The sequence below is a fragment of the Lynx rufus genome, unplaced genomic scaffold (assembly GCF_022079265.1).
Source record: "Lynx rufus isolate CCGP_SWC_20201006 ecotype Redwood Valley unplaced genomic scaffold, mLynRuf1.p SCAF_8, whole genome shotgun sequence".
NCBI classification, from domain to species: domain Eukaryota; kingdom Metazoa; phylum Chordata; class Mammalia; order Carnivora; family Felidae; genus Lynx; species Lynx rufus.
The window spans coordinates 116,981,741-117,004,698 of record NW_025814896.1 but is presented as its reverse complement, the minus strand read 5'-3'; the positions used below and the strand labels follow the sequence as shown (position 1 = coordinate 117,004,698).

The following is a 22,958-nucleotide window of genomic DNA, read 5'->3' as shown; positions in this document are numbered from 1 at the left end:
CTGGAAGGGTTAAAGGTGGGCTTTTCCAAACAGATGACCTGGATTTGAATCTCAGCTTTGCCACTAGCTCTGGGCAGACTGCTGACCTCTCTCTGGGCCTAGTGTACTCATCTGTAAGATGAGGCTATTTGACTAGACCACTATGGGCCCTGACAGCTCACAATTTTTAACAAACCAAATTATTCTAGGCATCTACTCAAGTGGACTGGGTAAAGTCCTGTTAATCTGAGGTCTCTTCTGGCATAAATGTTTGCATCTGAGGTTGCTCTTGACAAAACATTTCATTTTAAGAGGATTTCCTCTCATTTTTCTCATTCTTGATCAGTCATTTTCCTGCATATGTTTTGGACACACATCTTTCTGAGCTGGTTGGGAATGCTCTGTATACAATATCTCAGATGTCCCAAAGCTGTCAAAACAAAAATTCCTCAGCTCACTCATGTCTGCTGAATATGCTTTTTTAGATTGAATAGAGAAAAAATAAGCCTGCCTAAAGTAGTTAATGTCATAGCTTTTAATTCTAAACCAAAGAAACTTCTCTCCCCTAGACACATGTCTTTCCTGAAACCAGTTAATATGACTTTAGGAATAAGAGGGCTGTGGGAACATCCTTACCCTTTACAGAGATCCTCAGGGGCTGAAAAGCTGAGTTGGAAACTGAGAGACCCAAATTCCTGGTTTGCCCCTGGATTGTTCAGCAAATGTTGCTATTTCATCTACTGTATATTTATCAGGAGCTAAACTGACTGCAAAACAGTGGATTAATCACTGGAAATGCAAAAGGGAACAAAATGTAGATTCCTTGACCTCTAAGAGCTTACAGTCTCGGAATCATGATGACTCAGGGCCACAAATAACTTAAGATATGTTGCACTGAAAAGTGTGACATCAGAAATACAAAGTACTTCAGGGGCGCCTGGGTGGCGCAGTCGGTTAAGCGTCCGACTTCAGCCAGGTCACGATCTCGCGGTCCGGGAGTTCGAGCCCCGCGTCGGGCTCTGGGCTGATGGCTCAGAGCCTGGAGCCTGTTTCCGATTCTGTGTCTCCCTCTCTCTCTGCCCCTCCCCCGTTCATGCTCTGTCTCTCTCTGTCCCAAAAATAAATAAACGTTGAAAAAAAAAATAAAAAAAAAAAAAAAAAAAAAAAAAAAAAGAAATACAAAGTACTTCATAAGGACATTATACAACTTTCCTTGGTGAGAAAACAGGGACAGAGTGAGGTCTACAACCTTGCAGGCTGTTCTAATTTGGGGTTAATGTAGTCACCAGCTGCTGGGTGGTAATCCTTACTGGATGGTTTCCAAAAAGAAGCTCTCTTTATCTAACAGACATATTAAGTCTTTGCTAAAACTGAAAAGTATTATTTCCCACGCAAACCTTCCTACTGGCTTTGATAGATCATCAGACCCAGGGGTCTGCACACATATACAAAACAATCATACAAGTACTTAAGAAAGACCTTTCAGATGGATATTTGGGACTATCTTGGACCTATGATAAAAGTGAACTAGGGCAAAATCTCTATGAGGGGCAGGGTCACAGAGCTTGGCAAATTGTAGACACTCGCTGGATGAGTAAATATATGATTGGATAGATACATACACATATATACATACATTCATACATACATACCTGGATAACAGATAAAAGTGATTTTTATCACGTTTTTTGTCTTCCAGTGGGTAAATTAGATTCATCAAATTAGATTCATCCATGATTGCTTTATCAGCTGACTTGGTTTACTTGGGCCATAGAAGGGATGAAATATAACCTAGGAAAGTTACCTGATTGATAAGAAGCATCAGGGAAGCCCCAGGTTTTGTGATGATGGTCATCATCCAATGGAGTTTCATGGAGAATTTGGGATGTTCAAGAAATAACCATTCCCTATATAAGTCAGAATCTTCTCAGATTTCAAGAAGGATTATACCAACCCAATGTTATCAAAAAGTTCCATCAATTTTTCCATACAAAAATTCCAAGGAGAAAGAGACATCATTGTAGTCTGGGTACTCAGTGAAAACAATGCGGTGGAAGCAGGGACTGAGCTGGGCCTTACAAGCTGGAACAGGTAGGCTCTAAGGAGACAGGTTCAAGGGAAGGAAAACAACAAAGTAGTTGGGGACACAATGGAAAGAGAAAGTAGGAAACAGGGGAAAGGAAGAATATAAAACATAAGGAGTATTTATCAAGGTGAGAAAAGGCTCTTACAGTCCTTGTTCCACTTTATCTCTAGGTGGCTTCAACACTGCTGATTATTTCTGTACCTAAAATTCCTTACCACCTTAGTTTCTATGAGTATACCATTTCTTATTTCTCCTCCCACATTTCCTATTTCTCCATTTCTGTGTGTCAAGCTTCTCTTCTTCTGCTTACTTCTTTTTTTTTTATTTTTTTAATTATTTATTTTTGAGAGAGAGAGACAGAGAGAGAGAGACAGAGAGAGACAGAGAGAGAGACAGACAGAGTGCAAGCAGGCGAGGGGCAGAGAGAGAGGGAGACCCAGAATCTGAAGTAGGCTCCAGGCTCTGAGCTGTCAGCACAGAGCCCAACATGGGGCTTGGACTCACGAACCACGAGATCATGACCTGAGCTGAAGTTGGACGCATAATCGACTGAGGCACCCAGGTGCCCCTCTGTTTACTTCTTAAATGCAACATCCGGGATCTTCATCCTCCAATTACCAGCCTCAACCACAACCTCTATGCTAATGACTCTCTATCTCACCTCTCCCCAAAGCCAAGACCTAGATTTACAACTCTCTACCTGTTGTCTTCACCTGGATGTCCCTGAAGACATTCAAATATAACTTGCTCAGCATAGCTCTCTCCACCTTCTCCTCTCTTAAGGTCTTGGTCACCATTTCTCCTTGCCAACTGTTTATCCTCCTTCCTGTTTCAGTTAACACAATGTCCAAATACTCAATTACCCAAGCTGGACGCTCCTGGATGGACAACCAAGTCATGCTCAACTTATAGCCAGAATCTGTCCCAGACTCCCATCCTGCCATTCCTTTTCCAACCTATGCTTCACATGTAGGATCATGTCTAAATCCTTAGTACATCTGGAAGTAACTTTCTCCAGGCACACTGCTGCTGCTTCCTCCAAGGTCCTCCATATCCTCTGGTATTGAGCTTGACCTGTTCCTGAACATGCCTTTGCATCAGGAATGCCCTTCTCATTGGTCTCAGGGTCCAAGGCCCAACCGAGCTATCTCCATCTCCAGGACATCTAACTTCTTAAGTCCTCCACAGAACTGGATGTCTCTCCCTACATTTCAGGAACTTTGAGCATGTCTGTTTCTGCACCTGTCATAGTGCAGGCATGCTTGCCTCTTCCTTGAGAGTTCTTGAGGGAAGGGAGTGTGTCCTATATGTCTTTATCACTGCTACGCCTAGAGCAGAACCAAACATACAGTTGGTATTCCAAGCGTGTTTATACCCACTCTCTCATACCCTGTGGCATCAGAGATACAGTAAGGGGGAAATGATTCAGGCAGGTAGGGATACAGAAACAATGCTCAGTGGGGAGGCCACGACTGGACTGCGTATTTGGGAACCACCTACCCAGGTAGGACTGCTAAGACCATGCTAGCAGGAGAAAGAACACATTGACAGGAGACCAGACAGGCCTGAGTGATCCTTTCCACATTAATCTGTCTGTATTTCTCTCTGTGCATCTCTATCTCTGTTCCCTCATCTGTTTCTTTCTTTCCCTTTTGTCAATACCTTTCCCCATGTCTGTGACAATTGCTTTAAATGGCTCTTTTTTAACTTGTTTTTCTTGCCTCTGTGTCAGTTGGTCAATCAGTCTTTTATCTTTTAATCTGCCTTGTTTCTTTTCTGCTTCTCTTTACCCAATCTGCCACTAACATAGAGATAAATTGTTGGTATTTATTGAGCGGATCTATGTATCTTCATTTTAAAGGTAGGGTATATGATCAAGTGGGTTATTTTAGACAAGTCTTTTCTTGAAACACCTAAGCCATCTGCTTGTTATTTAATTTCCATGGATAGGGTTCATTGGCCTCTAGCAGGCCAACAGTCCTCAGGGTGAGAGATATACCCTGCTCTTGGTTTTATATAACCAGCAGTATTGCTGTATCCCTTGGGACTCAGTCTTTTTTGGTGAATGCATTCACAGGGCTTGTATTTACCATGTTACAGATTAAAATACAAGAGCATGGACTAGGAATGAACTTGACTTCCCAGTTCAATGGAGCAGGGTAGAAAGAGAACACAAGAAGTCCTGACCTGTCAGGGCAGAGGAACAGGGAAGAAAGCTTTCAGCCCTGACAGTGGTCCACAAGGGAACTGGGAGCTGCTTTTCACTGACACCAGACACTTGAGGGTGGAATAGCTGATCACATCCAGCCACATTAAATATGTAATTTCAGAAATGTGATCAAACTGACTTCCTGCCTGAACTATGAAGCAAATCCCGTAAAGCGTTTGTGGGCCTTTTTGTTTTCCATTTTCAATTCTGTGGTAGGTTGATTTTTTTTTTTTTTCCGAGAGATATGTTTAATTTACCCAGTCTTTTCAATCAAAGAAATTGATACATTAACAGGACCGCAGTAGTGGCCCCTGTAGTGGCAGTAGGGAAAGTAATTAAAAAGTCTAATTTTTCTTTCTTTCCAATAGCACCAGACCTCAAATTGGATGGGTCCCAATGGGCTTGAAAGCATAAAAAGTTTTAATAGAACTTTTATTTAAAGTCTAACAATGGCTTTGTTGTAGCCTGATGTTGGGCATTAAGGGGAATCTTTCTCTTCCAGGAGTCAATGTTCTAGACATTGGAGGAGTGGAGGGACAAAGAACTGTATGACCTTATTAGGACTGTCATAACAAAGTACAGCAAACTGGGGGGCTCAAAATAACAGTAATTGATTCTTTCACAGTTCTGGAGACCAGGAGTCCAAAATCAAGGCATTGTCAGGGCTATTCTCTCTCTGACAGCTCTAAGGGAAAATCTGTTCCATGCCTTTTTCTCAGGTTTTGGTGGTTGGTGCCAATCCTTGGCATTCCTTGGCTTATAGATACATCACTGTAATCTCTGCCTCCCTCATTACATGGTGTCCATCCTGTGTGTCTGTGTCTGCATCTCTGTTTTCTCAAAAGGACACTGGTTATATTGGATTAAGGCCTACTCTAATGCAGTATGGACCCAAGTTGATGATCTCTGCAAAAACCCTATTTCCAAATACGGCCAAATTCACAGGCACTAGGGGTTAGGACTTCAATATTTCTTTTGGGGGAACACAATTCAACCCTTAAGAGAGACCACAGTCTATGGTAGGGCACACAAGGCTGCCCAAGGTGCCCCTTGTTTGGGAAGAGATGAACTAGCTGGCTTGCCTGGAATAGTCTCAATTTGGGGACATCAAGTCTTGGTTTTATAGCTGCCTAGCTCTTGGGTAACAGACTAGTCATTCAGTCCCAACACCAGGAAGTAAGAGCCTTCTCCGTGGAGGGAAGACTTCATCTGTGAATTCACTTTGTGTTGTAGTAGAAAGAGCACTCAACTTAGAGTCAGACAATCTGGGTTCAAGCTTTTCTAACTGCTGTTCTGCTCCATAATGGGACCATGTTAATAAACTTCTTTGGCCCTCAATTTACATGGGATATAAAATAATTTCATAACAAGCTTAAGTGAGAAAAAGGGTGTGAAAGAGTTCTGCAAAGTATCAACATTTTTGTTCTTCAATAAACAGGAATTCTCTTTCTCCTCCTCATCTGGGGCAGAACCTTTGATTATATTACATTTTACATGTTGATCTGATTCTTCCCACACCCAGCGTGGGCAAACATGAGCTAAAGTGGGCAGGACACCATCTGCTTCTGTGGCTCTAGAACTCAACATGATGATAGCTCCCAGTGCCCTCTGTCTCTTAGCACCTGGAGCTACCAGTTGGAACAGATTTTTATCTGGGTGGATAACAAGAGCCCAGTTCTCTAGCCAAGCCTATAAATAATCTTAAGGCATAAGAGGTGATGATAAAAGGGGAAAAAAAGGCATTTCTTTAGATGCCTCCCCCATTCCAAGCCTTGGGGGAGGAATGCGTAGTTCTCTGCTTGTCAATGATGACACAAGCGGGCTGCAGCCCTTCAAGACAAGAAGCGAGAAAGAGCTGGAATCAGATACCAAATGCCACTGAAGAAAATATATTTTACACGACATAAAAGGCCCAATGTAAATTAGAAGAAATATGGGAAGACTTCAAAAAGGTAGGTCAAACTTTTTCCTCAAGCAGATAATTACAGGCTGGGGGTGAGTAAATCTTGTTAGCCTCTCTCCACCTCGTCTCTTCTCATAAAACACTGGTAAAAAGAAAGCCACATTCAATTCAGGACCGGACAGCCTGCCTGAGAGGGCCGGCCTGCTGCTGTCTGTCATGATGCCTGTGGATAGGTTGTTGCTGGCCCCTCTTGTTGGACCTTTGTGCGCCCCCCCTCCAGAATATCCCCTCCTGCCTCATCCCCAGAATGCAGGCATGGGACTCCACCACTCAAACACCCACAATGACTTGCTGAGACTTGGTTACTTCTCACTGTCTGAAGAACTATCCCTTCAGGCGGCAATTTTCCAGTCAAATTTCTCTGCCCAAGTTTGAGGCCTTAAAATTAATGAAGTTGTTAACATTTCTTAAAATGTCTTTCACGGCAGTTGAAAGGTACAGATTTATCACCAATGAGTCTGTTGGCCTCTCTGGTTCATACAGACATGTGGGCTGGGCCCCCACAAACATCCTTCAGGGGACAGGAGTCTTGGCCTTCAGTTTGCTCTGTAATGGGTTTCGGATGAGTCTTCAACATCTGTGCTCCAGGATCAGCCCCCCAGAGGTGCTTGCTGTAGCAATAAGCCTAGCTGCCTCTGGAATTATTTCTCTGGCCTATAAGCCTTGAGATAGCAGGAATAAGTCTTACTTATTTTTGTACTTGTATCCCCTCTGCCCATCTGGCACTGGACCAGGTACATAGAGGTGATGGTGGAGGCAGGTAGGTTGTGGCTGAATTAAATATAGTAAGGTAAAAGGCTCTGAAATTACCACTGCACTCAGTCAAGGAGCCACCAATCAAGAATCAGTTCTTCCCGCCCTGTAATCAATAGCAATAATGGCACTGCCTTTGGCATCTCCATTCAGCATTTGGGCAATGTCTGGCCAATGGTTTGGGTCCTCTCTTTTGCCTAGAAGAAGGCAATTCATGAGGATACTAGGCCATAAGGAGAGTTCGAAAAGGCTCTTGAGAATGCTCCTGATCTACTCTTTTGCCCCAAGGCAGCATGTCTTTCTACCTCATTTTATAGATAAGGGTGAGGCCTGAAGGAAGTAGGTGTATCAGGGCCAAGCAGTGGTAGGGAGCAGCTTAATAAACTCCAGTGGGTTTCTCCTTTCAACCTGCAACCTCTTTCTGGATGCTCTACAGAGAACAAATGCAATGCCCTCTGTGTCATGCAGGAGGTAGAATGCCTTTTTTGGACATTCTGCATTTTATAAAAGTTGTCATCCTGCAGAGATAGTGAATGACTTTGAGAGCAAATTCAAAATGTTATCCAAAGACTGGTTGTATCACAAATCTGGTTACAAAGCAATAACGATACAAAGGACCAGATTTCAATTATTTATAGACACTTGCCCTTATCACAAAATGACACTCAATGTCTGGCTTAAATAAAATCAAGAAGTAATTCTTATCTGGAATCTTCTGACAACTACTGATCTTCCTCTCCCACTAGGGAGGCTTAGAAGCAGCAGGAAACATCCCAGCAGAGAATAATCCTAGAACTGCCCTAGGGTTTTTGATGCATTTATTTTTTTAAGTTTGAAATGAAAGGTACAGTTAATATGAACCAAGACTAGCTGCGTTTATGCATGAGGGATAGCAGTGAGTAGAAGATCTCTGTTAGGTGCATTTTAAAAAGCTCAGGTCCAATGGCAGAGACCGAGTATCAGGATGAGTAAATATGCCCAGAAGGGAATCTAGAACTCACTGCTATACCAGGTTCATAAATACTTAATTGAAGCAGACCTCATGAGTAAGTTCCATCCCCAGAAGCCTTTTGTATTCATTCATCATGCACAAGCCTTTATGAGTATGTTCTATGTGATATAATAAAGTGGGGAACAAATGCAGCTTAGTGCTTGCTCTAATGGGGTTCACTCTAGAGAAGTTCGAGAGAAGAAAAAATGTCCACCTGAAAATACATCAGCTCTTTTCCAAACCCGCTCTTCCCTCTGCAGAGGCCCAGCTCCTATGAACTATTAGAATGTTAGCTGTTAGCACAGAGGAAGAATGAAGAATCCTATACCATACATATATGGCCTCCTACGACAGGATGTAGCAGGCTGAGTAGGTGGCCCCCCTGGGAGGAAAAGGGAATGTAAGGGAAGAATTCTGGCTTTGCAGTTAGAGTCCACTCTGCACAATCTTATTAAGCTCAGTTTCTACATCTGTGAAAATGGAACGGGACCTGGCCTCCTTACTTCTGAAGTGGGTGCAGAGTCACATGAGTTGAACTAATATCTAGGAGCATGTCTGGGAAACTTTAAGGAGTGTCCCAAATGTCAGGGAGTCACCTGAGGGGCCCCAGAAGACCTGTGACCTTCATAACAACAATTCTTTCTCAAGAGGTCACCACTGCTAGAAACACTCATGAGTTAGAGCCCTATGTCTAGAAACCACAGTCAAAATGCAAATAAGTGTGGCATCTAATGATTGGGCAGGGGTGTCAGGAACACTATACGCCACAAAGGCTGGGAGGTTGGGATACGGCAGCAACAAAGCCATGGGCTTTATCTAGGATAAAGAATGCACCTGTTGGTCTGGAGATGCCAGGCCTGGCTGGAATGTGTGCCAGCGGATACTAAAACTCACAGCTTCCTTAATTATGAGATGGTGATTACACATCGACTATAAAATATATACTTACCGTATCGACTGCGATGAGACAGGAAAGGGAAGGAATCTTTCATTATCCAGGTCAGATTCCATACAAAAGGATCAGGAGGAGGAGAAGGCAGGTTTGTCGGTGACTCCGAGGAGCTGTGACCTGAACATAAAAACAGAGAGAATACTGACCCATGTGCTTAAGGTGTGTTTTCTAGCTGTCACTCATACGGCTTATAGGAGAAGTGTGTAAGAGGCTTTCTTGTCTTCCACTGGAATACCAGGGAAAAAAAACCAAGCCACTAGTAGATTGAATTGACCCCAAGCACCTCAGTGCACATTTTCTACCCAGGCAGCCAAATCTAAGAAGTCTGAATCTTGTGACCAAACATCTCTGGGAGACTAACTTGAAGCCAGGCTACTTAATGGCCTGGTCTAATAGCTCTATTCAAAGTCTATTCTGCCTATAAGAATTTGTACAACTTCGTAGAGAACTTCAATTCATTTCATCTAGATAATGCCTCCACTCTATGTTCAGACTTGTTAGTTCATCTAAAGTTGTTTGCTTGGGTCATTATTGCCTTATCAATGAGAGGGTTGAAATTGCACTGAGAAGTTATGAGATTTTGACAATTATGTTATTTTCAGGGACCAAAAAAAAAAAAAAAAAAAAGAGCTAGGTGATGGGTTTTCCCACAGTCACCAGTCCAGGGAGCCACAAAGGATTAATGTTCTTGTTTGCGTGAGAGAAAGAAGGGTTGAGAGAAAAGGAACAAAAGCAGCATTATTCTTTTGCTTAACTGTACCTCAAGTGGGTTTTGTGTGGTGAAAAGTAATTATAATATACCTACAAATCAAATGAACACATGTTACATGCTCTTATGCAGTTCTTCCCAGAAAACCCCCAAGTCAATCACTATTTGCTAATGTTTTATGGCAGGCAAAGCTTCTTCTGTTAAAGAAGGAACAGCTCTGTTTCAGAGATAGATGTGAGCAAGCCTGAGTGAGGGAAAGAGGGAAGGAGGTGGACTAGGGTTTTTTCTGCATCTTCCATGAGCCAGGCACTTATGCTGGACTCAACCCACATAATCCCACGTGATATTTGCAGTTGACTCTCAGAGATAAGCAGGATCACCCCCATTTTACAGCTGCAACAACTGAGGCTCAGAGGGGCAAATGATGGAATCAGGAGCTGAACCCAGGTTTGCCTGTATCAAAAGGCCATGCTCCACCATGAGTGAGCTGGTTTGCTACTCAAACATAATTCTTAAGCCAGCTGGAGAGACTTGGTGAAGAGAAAGATGAGGAAGAAGAGAAAGAGGAACAGGAAGCAGCACAGAAAGCTTTTTCCAGTCTGTCTGCTTTGTTGTTTCTTCCAAATCACCTCCAGAAGCGGTTCCACTGGGCCGTATTCTCCTGCCTCCAACCTCTTGTTAGTATCAACCCCTCTTCACGCGCTTTAAGGAAATTACCATCCTGGGTGAACACGGCAGTCTTTTGTTTCCAGGCCCCTCCACTGTTTTATCTGCTGGTGCTGTACTTAGGTAAAGCTGACCATGGGAGCATGTGGCCTTGTAGCTAGAAAAAGGATGGGCATTCTACAGTCACCCTCCTGAAAGAAACATCCTTATCTCTGCCTTCCAAAGATTTAAGATGGAGGGCACCTGGGTGGCTTAGTGGGTTAAGTGTCTGACTCTTGGTCTCAGTTCAGGTCTTGATCTCACAGTCATGAGTTCAAGCCCCATGTTAGGGTCCATGTTAGGTCTGGAGAGTGCTTAAAACAAAAAAAGCCAAACAAGCAAAAACCAACACCACCAAAGATTTGAGTTGGAAGTGCTGGCTTCTGAGTACCTAGAAAGGGTTTTTTACTTTACTCCTATGTCTGATCTAAAGAAATCAGAATTGAATTGGTTGGTGCCCAGATACATCTTTCTGGTAACATTTCTACAAATGGCTCGGGGAATGTGTGCTGAAAGGGGTCAGGAGCTCTGCTAATTAGTTTCAAAAGGAAGCCATCTCATGTCACACTCATGTCAGCTCTATTTTATAGATGGACAACGGAGCTAAGAGACATCATGCCCCAAACCACAGGTATACTTGGGGGAAGGACTGAGGATTATTACAGTTTTTTAAAAAAATTAATAATATGAATCGAGCACATATGGACCAGACACTATGCTAAGCACTTTAAATGAGTGATTACATTCACTTCCCACAACAACCTTGTGAATAGTAGTATCATTGGTCCTCATTTTTGTTTTTTAAAATTTTTTTTAACGTTTATTTATTTTTGAGACAGAGAGAGACAGAGCATGAACAGGGGAGGGTCAGAGAGAGGGAGACACAGAATCTGAAACAGGCTCCAGGCTCTGAGCTGTCAGCACAGAGCCCGACGTGGGGCTCGAACTCACAGACTGTGAGATCATGACCTGAGCCGAAGTCGGACGCTTAACCGACTGAGCCACCCAGGCGCCCCTCATTGGTCCTCATTTTACAGCCAGGGAAATTGAGGCTGAAAGAAATTAGACCCCTGGACTGTGGCCACATGGCCAGTAGGCAGAAGACCACAGTCAACAGACCAGGTTAGCCTAATGCTATAGCCCATGCTTCTTCCACCATCCTTATGGACCCCCACAAACCAGTGCAAGGGGTTCTACAGCTCTCTATTGGGCTTCAGGCCCCCAGAGTGCAATGGCTAAGGCCAGGGGTCACCACAGAGCATGCTCCAGAGCAGGGCCACTGTGTGAGGGATCTGAGAAGACTGACAACCAAACCCTTGCAATGACCTCCATGTGAATAAAAATTTGTATCTCTAGGTCTATCAACACAGCTCAAATTTTAAGTAGTTTTGAAGCAGTAGGAAGATCAAGCCTAAGCAATACGTCCCAGCTTCCAAGTGAAGTCATTTTTCTTAACGACATAGTTTGGGAATGGTACTAACTTCTTCCTGGACCAGAAGCACCAAGTGGATGGCACTAGACTTCAGGAAGCACTTACAAATCTGTGTGTGGGCACTGAATAGCAGATGACTTTTATATGGATGAGGGCCAGGTTAAATAATGATGGATAAAACATATCTGAAATCATTCAAAAGACTGGACTCTGAGGGCTGAGTCATGACCCAGTTAGGAGCCATGGGCATCACTGTGGGTCATCCCCCCAAAAAGCATAAAATGTTTTCTATCCAAAAATTCCAATAAATTATTGGGCATCTTCAAAGATGAATACTGGAGAAAAAGCAGAAATATGTATCCTGCCCTTACAGGAACTCCCAGAATTTCTGCCAGGAGGCTGGCTTCATATGGTCCCCAGAGGGAGACAGGTAGTGAGTGATTTGCTGCATGTGGGGGTCAACCGAAAGGATGGGCATCTGAAAAAGTAAAGACCAAAGAAACACAGCCCACCTAAACCAAGTTGCTTGCCAAAATCCGAAGCACTGAGATAGACGTGAATTCTAGTCAAAGTTCACAGACTATGTATCATTTAGAATATACAGAAGAAAGCACTTCTGCATCTAACAAGTGCAGGGAAGAAGTTCTGTTTCCTTCACACCCCCTATTCTTCTAATCCTCACCGTTGGTTGGGAAGTGGGGGGGTTCCAGCATAGAGAAGCACAGATGCCATAGGAAGCAATCCATTGAAGCAAGAGAATGGCTTCATTTTTTGGTATTTCCCTCTCAAAATGTAAGGATCCAGAGTGAAATGGGCCTTACCAGCACATGTGTATGGGGGAAAGGTATGAAATTAAGACCTGCTGGCTCAAGAAGAGTGTATCTTGGACCCTGGGAAGAGGGGTGGGAAGGAAAGGAGAGGGGAAAGCAGGAGCAAGAAGTGTCAGGTGTCCAGGTGAGGCTGGCCAGTGATGGCCGAGACCACCTGCAGAGCAAAAAGCACACAAATGCACTCTGGACTGAGGGCATTATTGGTTGTCCCCCTTTCTCTTGCTTTCAACAATTTCCTCCTCTAGCAAGTCAATCTCATCCATAGCAAACATACAGCATGTTTAAAGAAAAAAGAAAAATACTGTCTTGACCACCACGTTCTTCCTCAGCCATTGTTCTCCTACTCTGTTCTCCTTTACAGCTGCATCTCTTAAAAGATTTGTCTGTGCTCCTGTCTCCACTTTCTCCTTCCCCTTTTCTCCTTAACTTAATAAAATCAAAATTGTCTTCACTATCCCAGGTCAAGGTCACTGGCAACCCAAGTTGCTGATACAATGGACAGTCTTACTCCTTCTCTTACTACGCCTCAGTCTTACTATGTCTTTCAGAAGCACGTGAGCCCACAGACTTCTCCCTACTTCTTGGATTCCTCGCATCCTGGTGACCACATGGTCCTTGGCTGCCACAGTCCTCACCTCCTAATCCAGTGGCGGATCCTCTTTACTGTTCTTTACCAGATCTTCCCCATTTTCCAGGCTGTATAAAACAAAACGAAACGAAACACCCCACACAGCCATCCGTTCTCAACTTTCCAGTGGCAAATGCCTAGGAGATTTCATGGCTGAATATTGAATTTCATCACAGTGGTTTTAAACAGCTGACAGTGATCAATGACCATGAATTTCAAGTGACCCCAAGACACTAGACCCTTCCTGGACCTCACTGAAGACTCCTGACCAATGAACAAGGAATCTATTTTAACCAACCACCAACTTAGCATCACCACCACGGAACCCTATTCCTAAAGCTTTAAAAACTGTGACTTTTCTTCCTTAGAGAACTAGTCAGTGAATTTCTCCTTGCCTGACATGTAAATATGCCCAGCTTTTTTTTTTTTTTTTTTAATCTCTGGTGGTCGGAGGATGGGGTTATCTTTGTTTTAATTTTAGACAGTTGTTGAAAGTTGGGGAGATTGGATATTTCCTCTTCTCCACCTAAACTCACTCCCAAACTGATCTCACCCAGTTTTATACCTTTAAATACCACCTATATACTAATTCCACTAAATTTATATCTCCTGGCTGAACTTCCCTAAACAGCAGAATATATATCCAACTGCCAGTTTGAAATCTTCATTTTATTGCCTGATAAGTATCTCAAACTTAACATGTGAAAACTAGGGGCACCTGAGTGGCTCAGTTGGTTAAGCGTTTGATTCTTGATTTGGGCTTAGGTCATGATGACATGGTTCGTGGGATTGAGCCCTATGTCAGTCTCTGTGCTGACAGCATGGAGCCTGCTTGGGATTCTGTCTCTCTCCTTCTCTCTCTGCCCCTCCCCTGCTCGTGTGTTCTCATTCTCTCTCGTTCTCTCTCTCTCTCTCTCTCTCTCTCTCCCTCTCACATACACACACACACACTCAAAAAAATATAAACTTAAAAAAAAAAAAACACAAAACACTAAACACGTGATGGCCTACCACTTAAACCTAGGTGTTCCTGATTATAGAGAGGGGACAAAAGTCTTCTGGTTGGTTGGGCCCAAACCAGGAGGAATCCTTGACTTCTTTCTCCCCCCCCCCCCCCCCCCGCCCCCAGCAATTCATCAACAAATCTTGCTGGCTTTACCTGAATTTTACCCCTTCCATTTCTCTCCCATTGCCTCTCACCTGGATTACTGCTATACGCCCCGAGCAGGCCTCCTGCTTCTACTACTATTCACTTTCAGGCTATTTTCCACACAGAAGTTTGTCCTTTCAGCCCTGAAATGTTTTTCACATTTCTTGCCATGCCTAGCCCTTGATGGCCCCATGTGATCTAGCCCCTGGCTCTCTCTCAGACTCATTTCCAGCCATTTTTCCCTTGCCTGTGGAGCTCCAGTTCTAAGAGGCCTCCTTGTCATCTCTCAAACTCACCAAGCAAACTCCTACCACAGGGCCTTTGCACTGTTGGTTCCCTCAGCCTGGAAAGCTCCTCTTTCCCATATGCACATGGCCATTCCTTCTCTCCATCCAGGTCTCTGCCTAAATGCCACCTTCTCAGAAAGATCTTCCTGATCATCCTGCCAGAAACGGCACTCCCTGTAAACCACTTGCTATCCCCTTCATGCGCATTTATTATTTCCTACATTTACATTCGCTTGTTTATTGCGTATCTTCTATACTAGTCACTGATACATCCCCATGCCTGCCACATGGTAAGCATTCAGTAAATATTTGTCAAATGAATGAAACTAGAGCCCTCGAGGAAATTAACTCTGGCACTTATTAGCTATAGGACTTCATGCTAATCACATACTCTGAGAAACCTCAATGCTCCGAAAATGATAAGATCAAGAATAATGTATGTTCTACCAACCCTCAGGGTTTTGTAAGGGCCAGATGAGCTAACGTGTGCGTGATCTACTCTTTAAATACCAGTTATGCGACTCTTGAAGTTTTATGCTTCTATCTCTGCTTCAGAATCCAAAATGAAGGGGAGTCTTGGTGCCTTTCATATGTCCAGGGATCTCAAATACAATGCCCAGAAATTAAAAGTGCTCCCCGAGAGCTGTTTCTGTACTATTCACCAGTTAATTATTAACTCTGCAAACTGTCCATAATCTCTAATACTCCAGTTTCAGTCAATTGCCTGTATCTTCATTTCCAGTCTTTATTTTACACTGTCTCACTGTGTGTCCATTTATTCCTAAGCCAATGTACATTATATAATAAATATATCATACTTGCCTCAGTGTAAATAATAAAGAGCTGTTTGTGTGTGATGGTTATTTACATAAATGCCCTGGGTTCACTAGCAAACATGTTTTACAAACCTACGTCAATAAAATGTAAAAATGCTTCTGTTCTGAACACTCCTTGGAACTATTCCTGCCTTGCCTCATACACGTTTTACTTATTTATTTTCCTTCCGACAATAAAACAATCAGTGACAGCCTGCTAGTTTTCCTCCCTTATTTGAAAACATACTTAATAATGCATTCTTTTACAATGATTTTGTGTCACACAAAGCAAAGTTTAATGTGGTCAAATAAATAGTGGTCCTAATGTCAAATGGTGGTGGTGAGCAGGCGTAGCCAGGCCAGGCCCCGGGCAGGCCTCCCTGACTGGGACCGGCAGCCCAAGGGAATGCTTTTCATATTCAGCAGGCTGAGCCCACACCTGCTCAGCCAAAGAAACCTTCCCAGTGAACTTACACTGCTCCTAGAGTCAGCGGTGAGGCTGGAGTTGTAACAGGCAGTTCTAAAAAACAGAGATGCGATTTTCAGAGAAAAGAGAGAGATGTGCAGATGTGTCCTTTGTCCTACACACACAGACCTCCCACACCTTCTCTGGGCCTAGAAAATGAGGGGGTTGAATCAGCTGCTAGCTGAGGTCTTCTCCAGTTCACACAGAGTTGATTCTCCATATTTTGCTTTCACATCTCCTTCCAGCTGGCTCATTCAGAGAGGGGCTATTAGTGTCAGGGGCGGAATGTGAATGGAGCTAAGCGGCCCTCACTCCACCTCGCCTTTCTCCAAGCCCCACTTCCACTCTGCCAGGAAGGTTTGCACTCTTTTTTTGCAGCTCAAGTCCTGAAGCAAAAATTATCTCCCATAATATTCTCTTGTCCTATTGAAAGTCATAGTTTCAACATATGGGTTTTGTTTCTCCCCAACCCCAAAAGGATTCGTGTATAGCTGCTGAGTTCATTCAGCGGTGAACCACGTCTGTCATTCAGGAGAAGCTGGCATTAAGGAATATTGAGGGAATCCAAAGGAAATCATCAGCCCAGTTCCTGCCCTTGAGGAGACGGTTACCTACAGGGTATACCAGACCCACACCAGAAAGGGAATCACAAAGAGGTTTCTGCAAAAATGGTTAAAATGTGTAAAGTTGAAGCCTTCATGCTTCTGCCTACACTTTTTCTTAGCCTTATTTCCCACTCAGAATCCTTTTGCATTCTACAGTCTCTAGTACACATGTCTTCAAACTTTTGTCTAAACTGATCTCTGCCTAGTACATCCTTCCTCAACTACTGCTTTCCTAAATCCTGCCTTTCCTCAAAGGTCCAAACCAAATCCCTCCCTCTCCTAGGTTCCCCATCTTCTCTGAGCTTGAGGCCCATCAAAGTAGTTGAGCTGGGATTCAGAGTGGACCAACACAAAAATCACCTGGGCCCTCCTTCCTCCTTGACCACCAAGACTTACTGCTACTTAGGATGGTGGTGTTGGGGTCACTTACCAAATGTTGTTCAAACTACCTTGGTTGTTCATGACAATAGAAGATAAAGTATGTTAATTTCACTCACAGATTTCAAACTCACAGATTTAGAAGAAATTAGGGGAAGCTTCTCACAGGGGCTGCTGTTTTATCTCATGCAAGACATTCATCCTAGGGTCAAGGTCAGGGACAAATCAGGGACATAGACCCCGGTAGCTCCCAATCAGTTGGGATACCATGTGTAGGTAGGCCACCAGTGACTCATAATTCATGGCCAAAGCAAGATAATGGAGGCATTGTGATATGTGATGCTGCCCCTTCAGAATTTGTGTTCTAAGCTGCTACATTTTGACCTATCTAGAGATGACCTCAGTGTCCCAAGCTCATGACTGGATTGTGAGATCTGTAATGCCTTCTCTTGTCCTGCCATCCCTGTTCCAGGTATACTTAGTCATTGATCCTACCTATCTGTCCAGGGTGGACTCATTGACTTTCAGTAGCAAAGAAAGCCCATTAGCATTTATACTAATCCCTAAGAGCAACAGATAGGGTATCATTATCCAGGTGGCCTGATTCTTCACTCACACACACATGCACACACACCCTGACAGGGCAACATGACTCTCTGATCCAGGTCCATTTCTGTGGGTTTCTTACACTCCACTCTTTATGAAATTTACTGCATTGTGATCTCAAGCCTAATTTCTTTGCCCAAAATACACTGAATAGAATAATAATCAAAAGGAAGACTTTAAACTGACACTAGGACTTTCATCTTGTGATCTCAGAGAGCTTTACCAGAAGGTAAATAATTAATGTACTGCAAGTGACACAAAGACCAGGCAGCCTGGAAAACCAAGTCCATCAATGAAAGACGTTGTGGCATAAGGCAGTGCTTGTAGGGACAACCATCCACCAGTGGGCCCAGTAGTTTCTGGCTAAGTAAAACAAGAAGCTACAAACTATCAACAACTGGGTTTTCTCTTGACCTGATGTGTCAAGATGGGGAGGGACAGTTCCCAGAGTAACCTCTGGAGAGGGCATGGCCCACTTTTGCAAGAAGAGGTGAGCTCTAGCCCAGAAGAGTGGATATTACACAATCACCAAGAGCTTTTGACTCACTGATGCTTTGGGGAGTCATTCATCCCAAAAGTCATTCATCATGACTGCTGTCAGGATTACCTGACAATAGTCCTGTGAGTTAACCCTTTTTGCAGATGAGAAGATTCAGGCCCAGAAAACATATCTGTCCTGTGCAAGGTCACATAGCTAGTATCATGACAGAACCCATGACTGAGGACCCTGATATATGTACTAACCAGCAATGCCACTCTCCAACACAGACCTCCTAGAGATGATGATGCTGACTTCTCTGGAGAACAGCAACATCGAGTTAAACACAGCAGAAAGACTGATCGGATCACAGTTGCCTGCAGCATTCTCCTGAGGATGACAGATTCCCTTCAGGTCAACTAGGAAGGTGACCTAGAAACACATACCTTCAGTCAGGGCAGCCAGCTCTCCAGGGCCTCAAGCTGAACCTGCACTGTTTCCATGGCAACCACCACCAGGTCTGATGCTTGGCCCTTGAGATGGGCCTTGGCTGGTCCAGGGAAAGGATGCTTGGGATGGGAGAAGGAGAGGGGCAGAGCACTTTCTACTTCTACTAACTTCTAGTCCTTTCAATCTCTCTTTATCTACTTGTCACCCTCCTATTTCAGGAAAGAGTCTATCCTCCAGGAAATCACACTTCAAAAACATTTCTCCGAACAAAGACCTTTCACCCATGGCTGGACTCCTTTCCAGAGAATGGAAGAAGAATGCCTGAACAGCCTGGTGTGCTAAACAGAGACCCAGGTTCCTGGGAACAGTGATGTTACTGTGCGACCTTGGGTAAGCTACTTAACCTTTTTGAAGCTTTGTTTCCCTGCATATAAAACAGAACTCATCATGCTTTTCCATCCAACTTTAGGGATGTTCTGAGAATTAATGAGGCAGTATATACAAAGCCCTCGGGCTCTTTTGAAGAAAGATACACTAGAAATCCTTGGGCTGTTACCAAGGGGCATTGTCATGATGATGCATTTTAAAACATTCTTCACCTGCATTACTAAAATAAACTCAGCTTGTATTAAAATAGATAGGCCAATAGCCTAATTTTCTCCTCCCTGTTCTGAGGCTGCTCTTGTTGCTTTTTGGTTCCTTCATCTTACACTGTGAACAGCTATGGTCAGTGTTACCCTCGACCCCTATGCAGAAACCCAGGGTGAGAGTTGGGAAGGGCCCTAAGGACCATTTGTCTACATCTTCCCATAACACATATGGGGAAGCTGAAACAAAGGAAGAGCCAATGCTTTACCCAGGGTCATCTCACTAGTGAAAAATCAAGAATCTGATCTTTGGAGCCTTCATTCTGTGCCTCGTCAAACTGCAGAAGAAGGTAATAAAGAAAGAAGGAGGGGGAAAGAAATAGGGGGACATGTATTTTTGTTCTTTAAACCTTTAAACTTCTGTTCTCTACGGTATTAGGGGATGAAAAAAGAAACTAAGGAAAAAACCAATACTCCGCGTATGTGCCTATTACGCATGCTAGCCCCATACTGGGTGCTTTACAATCACTGTCCCATGTAAATTGTACAATTTTCTGAATGGGGGATTATTATCCCCATTTCTAATGAGGGATATGACACTCACAGAAGTTAAGTAACTTGCCCAAGGTCCTGGAGTGAAAAAGAATGGAATTAAGATTAATTCAATAAATGAATATTTATTGAGCATTTTCTATGTGCCAAACTCTGCCCTTGGCAGATAGGATGCTTTAGTGAGCAGAATTAGACATTACCCTCTTAGAGCTCTCAGGCTGAGGAGCTTAGAGTGTGGTAGCGTGGCAGACAGCAGTCCAACCACCTCACAAATCCTTGTAATGCCTCAACATTGATATGTGTTATGAAGGAAAGACACATGGCCCTTTGAAAAAGTATAAAAGAGAGACTAGATTTCAGCTTTAAGGCAGGGAAGGATTGCCGGAGAAACCGGTGCCTCAGCTGGGGCCCTAAAGTGGATGAGCAGAGTTAACCAGTTAAAGGGAGTGGGACAGGGAGGCAGGGCACACAGGGAAGGGGTCTATTGGAACCCACGTCCGTCTCAGTCCAGAGTACTGGCTCCTTTTTGGCCACCAAGAGGGGTGAGGTGTTACTGAGGACCCCTGCTGTGGGGACCAGTGAGCAATGCCACAGCGCAACTCAGAACCTCTTGGTGACGATGTTGATTGCCCTGGAGAACAGGGACAGTGAGTGGCACACAGAAGAGAGATTGGTCAGATCACAGATACCTGCAGCATTCTCCTAACTGAAGGCAAGGCTTCCTTCAGGTCACCCAGGAAGGTCACCTGGACTGCCACAGACAGGCTATACCCCATTGGTAAGACTACTCTGTCCTATTGGTCATCCTTTTGCCTTTTCTATGACACTCAGCCCATAAGCCAAGCTTCCTGGAGGGAGAAGGCCTGGAATCCAGACACCAGAACCCAGCCCTTCCCTTTGGTGTATGTCTGTGTGCTTAAATTCTGCAGGTCTATTCCCCTGGGGTTTCCTCCTCAGCACGTCCTCCCTCAGACTGCCAGGCCTCTGACAAATTGCACCCTATGCAACCCTCCCCTGGTCAGGCCAAGGCCCCATCTATGGGGAAGGCATCAGGCCTGGTGGTGGTCTCCATGGAAACAGTGCCGGCTGAGCTTCAGGCCGTGGAGAGCGAGCTGCCCTGACTAAAAGTATATACTTCTAGGTGACCTTCCTGGGTGACCTGAAGGAAGCCTTGCCTTCAGTTAGGAGAATGCTGCAGGTATCTGTGATCTGACCAATCTCTCTTCTGTGTGCCACTCACTGTCCCTGTTCTCCAGAGCAACCAACATCGTCGCCAAGAGGTTCTGAGTTGCGCTGTGGCATTGCTCACTGGTCCCCACAGCAGGGGTCCTCAGTAACACCTCACCCCTCTTGGTGGCCAAAAAGGAGCCAGTACTCTGGACTGAGATGGACGTGGGTTCCAATAGACCCCTTCCCTGTGTGCCCTCCCTCCCTGTCCCACTCCCTTTAACTGGTTAACTCTGCTCATTCACTTTAGGGCCCCAGTTCAGGCATCGATTTCTCAGGCAATTCTACCCTGGCCTTAAGGACGAAGTCAGATGAAGACACATCAGGTTGTTATGGGTCTGAAAACTAAATTCCCTTCTGGAAAAGTGAAGGGATGAAACTGCCCCTGGAATACTCTTCCCGCCATCTAGCTCCTGATGATAAATCCATATTTGCTTTCCCCTCACCAAGGCCCAGGCCGACACAACCAAAGCCTTTCTTTCTCACCGCCATATTTTATTTTGCTTTAAATATTAGGTGAAGAGAGAAGTGGGGGGTGGGGGGACGGGCAGAAGGAAGAGAAAGAAAAGGAGAGGGAGGAAGGGAAGGGAAGAGATGGTAAAGAGACTAACAATGAGGAGTGTGCAGAAACAAAGAGAAGGAGAGTGCAGAGGGAGAAGGGAAATCATCTGATATTTTTCACCATTTGGAAGTTACCGAGAGAAAGTTATTCAAAGTACCACTGTAAAAAGGCCATAAAACACCTTGGGGAAAACATGAAAGTCATGCCGCCACCATACAGATGAGCACCCTGGAATTAGCTGCCAGAGAAATGTCTGAAAAGAGGAAATTCAATGGCCCACATGGCTGCCTCTACCCCCTCCCTCCTGGTTTCCACCCCCTCCAAACCGCCTGGCTCTGAAAGCAGAGGCAGTAATTTGGAGCCAGCAAGTGTGAAGGAATGTCGGAGCTGCTATTTGCCTTCATGAAGCACATCTTGAGTGCATCTATTAGAAATATATTTTAAAATACACTTTCAGTTTCACTATAGAAAATCCGAAAAAGTCAGGAACTTCTGAAGAAGAAAATAAGCACGACTCCTACCTCCAGCACCCAGAAATCCAGTGTTGACACTTTTATGGTGCATGGTTCTGTCACTTGGTTTTCACACTTAGAGCATTTGGCTTAAGGTCTGTTGAGAAGGGCAGGAGAGATTTTCTCTCCACCCATGAGATCTCTTCAGGACTAAGAAAAGGCATTCTCCAGAACCACTTGATGGTGGGGGAGGTGGGGGTGGGCAACACCAGGCAGCTAACACCTTGGGGCACAAATGCTAAAACCAAGGAAACTTGAGATGCTCTCGGCCCAATGGCAAAGTGAACACAGATTCGCAGGGAGTAAAGGTTAGTCTTTATCAGGAAGCAGAGGCCTTGGCCTCAGCAGACTTGAAAGCAGCTGGGATATAAATGCAGAGAGACCAGGGGAGGCAGGTACACTGCTGTGTACCTCAGCATCACTGGGCAGAGGGGCGAAGAACTTCTGCTCTGGCAGATGCTTTAAAGAAGTCACAAGAACCAAAGACTATAGAAAATGTGTTATGTCAGGGGCATCATGGGTGGCTCAGTTGGTTGAGTGTCTGACTCCAGCACAGAGCCTGGAGCCTGCTTCAAGTTCTGTGTCTCCCTCTCTCTGTCCCTTCCCACCCCCTGTTCACACTCTGTCTGTCTCTCAAAAATAAATAAACATTAAAAACTTTTTTTAGAAAATGTATTATGTCAGTGCTTGAGCCTAAATAATAGATGTGGTACATTGACTTCATGACTTGGGAGAGATTTAAAAATAGGTGGAATTCTATCCTAACCTCAAAAGGACAGCCAATAAGTATAAACTAGGAGAAGAGTCCTATCGCTCTGTGGCCAGTGATACACTCAACAAATGTATGGCAGCTCTTAAAGCCCCTTCACATGCATTCAAGCCTTTGATCCTCACAATGGTCTTGTAAGATAATAATAAAAAAAAAAAAAATCCCATGGGGCGCCTGGGTGGCGCAGTCGGTTAAGCGTCCGACTTCAGCCAGGTCACGATCTCGCGCTCCGTGAGTTCGAGCCCCGCGTCGGGCTCTGGGCTGATGGCTCAGAGCC

General features: G+C 44.3%; 1 protein-coding gene across 1 annotated transcript in view; it reads right to left on the bottom strand.

Annotated features, from left to right (window-relative positions):
* ALK (ALK receptor tyrosine kinase) overlaps positions 1-22,958 on the bottom strand; it is a 674,721-nt gene that overhangs the window by 467,736 nt on the left and 184,027 nt on the right. Inside the window, exon 2 of the mRNA XM_047068721.1 lies at positions 8,931-9,050. Within this exon, the coding sequence (XP_046924677.1) occupies positions 8,931-9,050 (120 nt within the window). The remainder of the gene's footprint in view (positions 1-8,930; positions 9,051-22,958) is intronic.